Raw genomic sequence first — 10,350 nt, 5'->3', positions numbered from 1 at the left:
ACATGCACTCTAGTACTGTGTATGTCCCAAGACAGTAAGAATGAAGTTTCTGAAGAGGTATTGACTTCTGTACTCTTCATTTCCAGGCCAAAGGCCATCACCCATGCATTTTGCAGAATGGAGAACTGACTTGGTTGACCAAGTTATCAATGTACAATAACTAGACACAAAGAATGGGATACATTTCAACAATTTTATTCAATCTGAAATGGGGAATAATGCCATTATGTACATCTTTCTGGCAAAAACTTTCTTGGTGGTTATGACCAAAATATGATGAACATCAAATCTTGCGATTATCTTCTTGATATTTTGACATTTATCATTATTGCCTCTTTTAGCCCACAATATGACAACCCCCAGTCCTTGAATAGTGATACATCCATGACAATGTCATTCTAATGATAATCCTAGGAGTTTTCAAAATGTCCTGATGTTTATCTTATTGTGAATCCTGCAAACACACACACAATCTACATTACAATACATGTTATTCCAAAAGTTCCCAACAAATGTTGAATGAATTAGAACTTGATAAATAAAAACAATTTCCTATGATAATCCTTCTTTATATTTTGCCCGGAAATTTTCCATTTTCCATTTGGTCATCCCAATTCTCGTGCTGAAAGAAAAAAAAGAGGCACTAGTTGATGATGGATAGTTTCTTGGGTGTCAAATTTTATTATGCCCCAAGCTACCCCGCAATCTAGAGGAGTTTCTAGACCAGAACAAACTAATAGTAAGCCCTAAGATGCTATATTTGAATATATGCTGTCATCAGTCAAGCACCTCGTTCGGTTGAAATGACCAAACAAACATTTGTCCGCACAGAAACAATGTTGTATCCGGCTGTGATTTGTCTTGTGCAAGCAATGACTCAGAAATTAGAAAATTATCTCCAGCATAATTTTCAAGGAATCTATTTGATGACTAGACCTTACCCAGGCTTTGGGGCAGATAGACCTATAAATTCTCTTGAAGTAATCACATGGTTCGTAGTCTGTCCCCTTGATCTTCTGACATCTGTGGAAGTCGACATAATTTTGCCAGCAATTCCTGAAGAAAAAAGTCTCTGAATGTATAAACAAGGCAAACATATTTTGATGGTACACCAAATAATTTACAGTCATTTTCTGAAACATTAAAATCATTACCCACTAGTCACTGTAGTCACCCACTACACATGTACATTTCAGCTTCATCATTCAACTTAAGAATATGGTACAGGAAATGTGTTACTTCACTAGAAGCAAGATACTTGGAACGATAGACACCTTGACCCAAAAAGCATCATTCAAGGACACTGGTCATTCAGTGCCAGTGGGAAGGCACTAACATACCTGGTCTGATTCTGATTTGGGAATCGAGCATCAAATGGTGCGGTCTTCAATTCATATTTAGTTTCCTCGCCCTCGGCCATTGTGACAGCAGACATGACACTTCGTTCTGAAAACAACATGTAGATTTAGTTCCCAATGCAAGAATGGTGAGGGACATCATAACAGTACACCACATCCTCAAAGATCCCGTAGCAGGCCTTTGCTTTGGTCTGGATCGCACGCATGAGCTGACCTTGTGGTCTTGCTGAGACTGTGGCTATGAGCGTGTCATGTGTACAAATTAGTTTAGTTTTGATTTTGTTTTTGGGCCCTGGGCAAGGTTTGTCAGACTTTCCCTCAAGTGATTTGACTTTGTCGAAAAGGTCCAATTCTATGATGGCAAACTTATGCACTGCCACTGGTAGTGGTAGGGCCTATGATCTCCTGTCTTGTGCCGTGGTGGACATGATCAATCACGGTTGAGTCTGGCTGCACTGTTCCGAGGGCCAAGGCAGGCAACAGGGTTTACTGTGTCATAGTGTGTGTCATCTGTGTACATGGTGCATTATAATGCATTGCGTGCCTGCATTTCTTCCGTAATTTTCATGATTTTGGTCTCAAGTGAATTTAGCCCTTTGGGATATCCTTCCTCATCTATTCATACCGATAATTCAAAACAAGCATTCAAAGAAGACATAGAACGACGTATAAATAAACAGCGAACAATAATTTGGAATTACAGAGCATAAAATATCAACTTTCTCACCAAAACTTCGAACTTGCCGTGACCTTTACCCACGATTTGCTACATGGTTGGGATATTCGGCGGTTTCGCTCCCTGACTTTTCGCCCCAGTCGTTTCGCTCCAAGTCGAAGTCATTTCGCTCCCTGTGACTTTTTGTTGGGGATGAATCAATATTTGTTTAAATCTATAGATAAAATCCACTCGTACAATAATATTCACTGCATTTTGAAATATACTAAACATTTTATGTGACCAGGTCAATAGGAAGGAGAGAGGCCCAAGTCGAGTGCCTTTGCGGGATTACTGAAGGCTATGTTCACGTACACCAGATCAGGACATAGGCACAACCATGGCAAACAAACGGAAACAAAGACAAAAACGCTCATATTCTGCGGACAATACTGAAAATGAAACTTTTATTTACTAGCAAAACCACAAAGTATTATCATCATAGAGTAATGACATAATGAGGCTTTTTTAAACATCAAGTACAAATTAAAACTAGTGGACTTGTTGAAGGTTAAGCTCAGGGTAAAACAAAAAAAACAACACCTTATTTTACCAAAACACACATAATCACATCGATGATGGGTTCTTCTGGTCTAACTTGGGACCCCCATCAACGTTGAAAACGTTGGCAAGTAAACTTGTCGAAATAATTTTTAGCGTCGATGATAGGGTCAGTGATAAACCATTTAAAGAACACTCATGTGAACTTGGATTCATACAGGTGATAAACCATCCAAAAGGCCTGGCTGTGACCGTCCCATCTCTCTCATCGTGCTGTCAACACGGTGGAGCAGCCAGGACAGATTCAGCTTGGCTGTGACTGTCTCATCTCTCTCACCATGTTGACAACTTGACAGAGCAGCCAAGACTGATGTGGCCTGGCTGTGACTGTCTCATCTCTCTCATCATGTTGCCAACACGGCGGAGCAGCAAAGACTGATTTGAATTGGCTGTGACCGTCTCATCTCTCTCACCATAATATTGTCAACACGGTGGAGCAGCCAGGACTCATTCGGCTTGGCTGAGACTGCCTCATCTCTCTCACCATGTTGACAACTTGGCAGAGCAGCCAAGACTGATTTGGCCTGGCTGTGACTGTCTCATCACTCGCATCATGTTGTCAACACGGTGGAGCAGCCAGGACAGCCAGAAAGACTATATCAGGGATACTTCAGTTCCAAGTGCGCACCCCAGGTGGCGCGGATATTTTGATAATTGGAATTAAATCATTCCTCATGGGGTTATTTAGCTAATCTCTACTGAGAAATATATTTTCTTGTGTTGTATAATCAACATGAGACATGCATACCTTGCATAGTGGCTGCATATCATAGTTTTATGGTATATAATTATGAAACTGAACCATAGGCATGTAGTAACTGAACCCCAGAAGGGATGAAAGGTCAAGCTGCTCGGTAGAGGATAATTCCCCAAAGCGAATGGGCCTCAAATACACCTGATGTACGTTGGGGAGTTGGGATATGATATCTGATGAGAGAAACTTAATTAACGGTTCTTCGCGCCACGCGCTTTCATTTCCCGATTTCATTGAAATAGTTTGATGCTCGAAACATTGATGGGAAAGTGCCTCTATCGCTTGGTGTGATGAGACGAGAGGAGCCTAGAGCGTGGTGCGGGCACGTGTCTGCTACTTGAAGGCCTTAGCCGCGTTTGGCGTGTTGCATTTGCGGTATTCCCTGGGGCTCATTGCTTGGGTTTGAGCGAGATAAGGGGGTCTATTCGCCACACGCGAGTCACGTTCTGTCCCCCGAAAAAAACATCCCTATCACGCTTTTTTGGTACAAGGATGTCACGGGGAGTGACCCCCCCCCCGCGGGCACAACCTATCATTGTCGCACATGTTAGACATACATGAACGGTCGCAATCTTGAAATTTGGTCCTGAGAATGTCTCCGAACCTGAGATCGGGCTTTTTTTACTCCTTTGTCGTGTACAAAATATTGAAATATCGAATGGAGAGGCGGAGTAGAAAACAAATGGTGTCAGGATGTGCCAACCAAGGACTGTATATAGGCCTATATCTCATTCCATCACTGATTTGGATATTTCTAAATTCTGCCTATGGTTTTGAAGTCAGTGGTACTCAGCCATCCGTGAAAGTAGGCATTCAATGAAGGTACCAGATAAAGACTCATAGCTCCTACTTCCTGGAATGCCTACCACTTTTTCTGCATAATTTATACTTTTGGAGAAATTGGGCTGTTTCGGTGGGTTTTGTTTTTTAACGGACGCCCTGTAGTGTCGCCGACAGGCTTGTTGTCACTGTTCGCCCCACGACTTGTAACCTCCGCGTTGTCTGTACTAAGCCGAGTACATTGAGGGTCAATATGGGGTGTGTCTCTTCCTGCTTCCTGCCGTTTCCCGCCGATAAACCTCGGCATGTCTTGCCATGTGTCGAACTCACGTACGGATTTTGTGCGCGAGGGAGATATAGCAAAGATCATAACGAGGTTGTCAAAAAGTCTGGCGCCTGGCCCAGCTTCAGCTTCAACGTGATTGGACGAATTGGGAAGGGCCAGCCGATCTGCCTCGGTTTGATATTTTGACCACGCATTATTTCATGGACGCGCCCTTCGTTCGGACGCATGTCGGTGAGTTCTCAACTTTATTTTCTCAAATTGTCTAATTTTGTTGACATTTAATCATTTTTCACGTTTCAAATCATCTTTTGGAATTCCCGAAATTAGTTGGGACTAAAATATCTAAAATTGAGTGGATTTCACTGGGTCAAAGAGCTAAAATCATCCTGCTTCGGTTTTTGCGTCTGACATCATAGCGAAATACATTGTTTCATTCCGTCGCTGAATATGATAGCGCTTTCTTGTAAGTTGTGCGTAAATGGAAAGCTCTGGTTTGTTAGGGCTTTATTTTTTAGCCTATTGAACATGTTGACGAACGTGAGAAAATAACTCTTGACTGATCTCGGGTCGATCGAATATAAAATTTCGCTTTTTGCTGCAGCCACCATCATCATGGCGTCGGCATGCACAAATCACGTGAATGCAAATTTCAAATTTGGGGACCATCCGTGCCCGCCTTGAATAATTAATGAGGGCATGAAATAAAAGTAGTGCCGTTTAGATCTTCTACGTATACGTATACGTATCCGTAATGAAATCTTATGAATGGCATTTCTCATGATCTTGGTCAAATATATAGACTCAAATGACTTTCAATCTTTCAGCAAAACTGTCATTCAGTCATTGCATTGCCAGAAGAAATTATTTGAAGACCTGTGAAAGAAGAAAACTTAGGAGTCAAGAATCTTGGGAAAAGGAATGTCAGAAGAATGCCAGTTTATAACTTGATGATTAAGCAGCTCGGCAACTAGAATTTCAGCATTCTGTGAAGATGATCACTCTGTTGTGACGGACTGATGTCTTGGTGTAAAAGCATATCTTCGAAGATTGTCTTCTTTTGAGGCTTTAATATCAAAATGTTTCAATTCTTACATCTTTTTTTCAGTCAACTGTTTGACATGTGTAGAGATGAGAGCCAGGATGGAGATGACGATGACCGATGGTGACAGAACTGATGCCGTGACGACCATCCCAGAGCAAAGGAGATGGATGACACAGAGGGACATCAACGCCTGGACTGTGAACACATGTTGGAGACAAATCAAGTGTCATTTGTGTGGAACGGAATGCTGAGAATGTCAAACTCTGTCTTAATGGAAATGCAAGGTAAGGTAAGGTCCCCCCCCATCCCCCTCCCCCAATGAACCTGTATCCTCGGAGTGAAAAAAATCCAAAAGCTTTGCTGGAGGATTGTAATAAACGTCATCAGATAATCGACTAAGTGGATACTAAAGTAAATCAACAACCAGAGAGCTGTGTCTAGAATCGCTTTTCATTTGGACTGGAGAATATGCACGTAAATTGTCAACTTACCCATGGCAGCCTCCCTTTGAAGGGTATTGGTAATCCATCTCCGGATTATAGAGGTGTGGCATCCTTTTTCATATTGCCTCATTTTCATTGGCTTGTAGATTCACAGTTCATTACTTGATTGACATGCGTATGTCATATAAGGGCATGCCTGGAGTGCAGAAATGGCTTTCAACATGTGATAATATCCCTATTGTTCCGATCCTTGACATCATGGGGGTCTTAGCATGTGATCGACAGTTGGGCAGAAGTGAGTGGTGTATGAATGTACTGATTTCTCTATTTGCTACTCTTAGAAATTTTGCTGCCAACTGATATTATGACATTCAGTTACAAGATATTTTGTTGATAAATCAAAAGGACCAGTCCTCAACATTATGCCAAGACATAATTTGAGTGTAAATATACATGTAATTCAAATCTGCAAAGATAGCCAATAGGAAGATACCAAGTAGAAGTCCAAATTCGTCCCAAGACTGGAGATTAGGCGTACAGAGCAATTGTGGTAGACTTGTTGATTTCTGCAAAATATTAACTTCTTTAAATCAAATTCCAGTTTGGACTAGACAACAACATAGACAGTAAATGATGGAGGAGATGGATTCAGGTTGGAGCCACAATCTCGGACAGCATTGAGGATCGACTACCACAGAAGGATTTGGACAATGCATTCTAGGATACACATTGTTGGAGGAAACATTATTTTAAGGTAAGGTAATTTTAACATCCCTTCTCCACTCGCACAGGTAGGTGAGACTATGTAAATTCGACCATCTCCAAAGACTCCCTTGAGAAGAGAGCTAATGAATTTGGGTATGCTGCCTGGAGATAAAGAGACCGCATCAACACCAACAACATCAAGAATTAGTCATTAGCAAGATATCATTGAATCGTGATCGGCCGCTGATCTCATCAATAGACGGGATGATGAAACTGATGTTAAAATGTTACTATATCATGTTTATGTAAAAGTCCCAAGCATAATAATGCTGCCATGCTCTCTTTTTCTGGGCCATGTCGAAACGAAAGAAGAGAAAGAATGGCTAAAATCATGCCATTTACGAGGTAATCTTTACATATTTATCGTAAATGTCGAACATTATGCATTACAATACCTGCAGATATGCTGTTGTGTACCATTTTAAAAATTAATTCTTCTTGTCTTAATAAATAGTCTGATGTGATCTAATTTGCCCATCCAATCAACGTGCATTTTGCACCCGGCACAAGGGTAGTAACTTTTGAATATAATTACCCCGAAAAGGAGGTTGCTTGTTTGGGGTTTTCCCATATTTATCACGATGTCACAGATATTAGCTGCAGACCGAGCTCCAGTCCTCAGTTTCCTCTCTTTCCTCTGTTTCGTGGTGGCCTTTTTTCTGGTTTGCCAACCTTTCTTTCAGTTATTGCCCCAAAACAAGTCTTCAAGAGTCTTCATGTAATAGGACAACATCACCTGACAGGAGGAATGAGAACTCTAGACAATCAGAAATCTTTGACTTTATTTGAAAAGGCTTGCAATGCCATGCAGCACATTTGACATGAAATGCCAAGTGGACTGGTCAGAGATGCCAGATGCCAATTAGAACTGATAATTCAGCGACAAACGGTATCTTTAAAGACAGTCATTGATTTTTGCTGGAACCTAGAGATGGTGCCAATATTACTGTCTTCAAATCTTCTGAGAGGATCACCGTGGAATTTCATCTATGCATTGCAAAAAGACAACTTTGACCTTTCTATTTTATTGTTGATCTTTTGACTTGATAACTCAGTGACAGTACAGTCGCTGATCGGACATCATGTGCAACATGCTTTGTCTTCAGTGTCACATATTCAATTTGAGGGTGTCCAGATGAAAACATCATCAGAACATGTGTTCGGTTTCCTCTTGCTTGTCTATATGAGGGACAAAATCATCGTGCGACTTTGTAAGATTTATGTGCAGTATAAAGGATAGTAGATAAATAAAGTAGATGAAAATCTTGATGTTTCTGTTTAGTTTATTCATATATTGTTTATATCTGTTCTATTTAAGACTTGTACAAGTTGTAATCAATATTAGAATTAATGTCACTTTAGGCGCACCTGTGTGTACATTTCTGACCACCGTTTTGTTTCCCTCGCATGTGCATTTTGTTATTGGTTCCACAGCGACTTGTAGAGATACCATCTGCAGTCCTGTTTCCAAACCAATCCATCTATTTATTTAATTAATGGCCACACTCCTTGGTAACTAAAGTCTTTTTATTGCATTAAGATTTGCTTCAAACTATGCAAATACTGTGATGTATAGTGCATGTGCTTTCATTTCAATCTTCAACTCTTGCTTGTCATGAATTTAAAAAAAATACAATACTTGCCAAAAACAAAATATTGCGCCCTGTGTTAAAAAAAACCCTATTTTATTTCAGCTCTACGATGATGGAGGGAGATGCCAACCTGAGGCGTATCCAAGAAACATGACAGCATGGCAATGGACAGGAGGGACAAGCTAAGTACTGAAACAGCATTATAAGGTAAGGTAAGTAACACCCCCTCTCCCCCAAAAACAGTAATACACAGCAGGGCTGCTTCATCCTTGTCTGCAATACACAACTCAAGGAAAACTTCTCTTCTGGTGTAAGTTTATTGTAGAACTGGCAGAACTAGGTTCTGACTCTGGCAGTCTGCACTAAACGGGACCGAAGTCTTGGATAGGCTAGGCAACCTTGAGTGAGCCAAAACTGACTGATTTGCAGTGAAATCTCACTGGTTTATAAAGAGAAATTGGGCTCAGCCTGAGTCCCTGAGTTGGAATACTGTAGCTGATGCAACCTCCATGATTACCAATACCCAAATTATAGCCTGCCCACGACTCATTAATGGATGCAGAAACCTGCTGAATTATTTAGTTATATGATTGTAATATAAATATGTGTACTAATGTTACCCTTTGGTTTCAACAGGTAGGTCAGAAGACTTTAATTCAACCGGTAGGTCAGAAGACTTTAATTCAACCATGTTGAAAGACTCCTTTGCAAAGAGAAGCAACTGAAACTGAGTAGCCTGGAGACAAAGATATCATCACCAACACCATCAAGAATTGAACCATCAACAAGCCATCATGGAACACAGACCACCGATATCATCAATAGATGAGATGAAACGACAATGTTAAAATAAATTTCCCATGAAATTATTTTGTTATCAAGCTGTGAATGCATTTGTCAACTTGTAATAGGTTTTCGACTTCTCGGAAAGAATTATTCTCATTTATGCTGACATCTGTGAATGGCACTGATAGGTTTTGGATTGGAGTCTTTTGAATATCTTCTGGTTTCCTGCATTTCATAGAACAAGAAAAATATTGTAAAAAAAAGAAATTAAAAAGAAATTTGGGGGGGGGGGGTTTATTCCAAGATTCAAATGATTTTCTGTAACCTTTGTTCAGGTGCGGGCAGGCTAATCTTCATGGTTTCCCTGCTTGTTGGACTGGTTATTTACTGGTTGCCTCTTAACCCGTTCACATGTTCAGGTCAGGTCAGCTTTGAAACTGGCGTCCGTCGCCGTCGCCATTGAGGTATGGCGGCGTCCCTAGCAATGCTCTTCATCTTCCCTAGCATGCTCTTCATCCGTCTTTACCATCCTCTTTGAATCGATTTCATCATGCTTGGCCTGTTTATTTAATTGATGGGCACTTGGTAACTAAATTATTTTTAAAATACATTTAGATTTTCTTCAAACTATGCGAATACTGTGAAATAAGTACATGTGCTTTCATCTGAATCTTCAACTCATGCTTGTCAAGAGTTTGAAATAACCCCACAATACTTGCCTAAAACAAAATATTGCACACTTATGTTTTTGGCTCACCATAGGGGAGTCTATACAATACTGCTGTGTCCGTCAGCGTCATCGTCGTCTGTATCCTGTTTCAAAACAGTGGCACGTTTCTCAGCCGCCAGTGCTTTGAACTTGAAACTTTTTACACAGGATCCCGAGGTCAGGTGACCTCTGACAGTGAATTTCGGTCCGATCTAATTCTTGACTTGACCAGAAGTGGAAACCTAAAAAGTGTGTCATCCCTCTTATGAGTGACTCGTTTTTCAATAAAATCTTTATGGTAAGTTCTCCTAGCAAGGATGCATCACATATCATACAGGTTTTTGATTTGACCTGATTTTCAAGGTCACGTAGGTCTGTTTTTCTGAGAGAGAGACTGGCTTTCTTGCATTTATAGGAAGAAACGACTGGCTTTCTTGCATTTTAGGACAAAACGACTGGCTTTCTTGCATTTCAGGAAGAAACTACTGGCGTTCTTGCATTTTAGGAAGAAACGACTGGCTTTCTTGCATTTTAGGACGAAACGACTGGCTTTCTTGCA

At 40.7% G+C, this 10,350-nt stretch overlaps 1 protein-coding gene across 1 annotated transcript; it reads right to left on the bottom strand.

Moving 5' to 3' along the window:
• Positions 1 to 179: 179 nt before the first annotated feature.
• LOC135498074 (cytochrome c oxidase subunit 6B1-like) lies at positions 180 to 2,137 on the bottom strand. The gene is made up of 4 exons (XM_064788234.1): positions 2,086 to 2,137; positions 1,341 to 1,446; positions 942 to 1,056; positions 180 to 622 (listed from the first exon to the last, which is right to left on the bottom strand). Exons 2-4 carry the CDS (start codon positions 1,433 to 1,435, stop codon positions 569 to 571), a joined length of 264 nt encoding a protein of 87 aa, XP_064644304.1. The 5' UTR covers positions 1,436 to 1,446; positions 2,086 to 2,137; the 3' UTR covers positions 180 to 568.
• Positions 2,138 to 10,350: the final 8,213 nt, after the last annotated feature.

The sequence above is a fragment of the Lineus longissimus genome, chromosome 1 (assembly GCF_910592395.1).
Source record: "Lineus longissimus chromosome 1, tnLinLong1.2, whole genome shotgun sequence".
Classification (NCBI taxonomy): domain Eukaryota; kingdom Metazoa; phylum Nemertea; class Pilidiophora; order Heteronemertea; family Lineidae; genus Lineus; species Lineus longissimus.
Note: the sequence above shows the minus strand (reverse complement) of the source record. Positions and strands in the feature narration are given on the sequence as shown.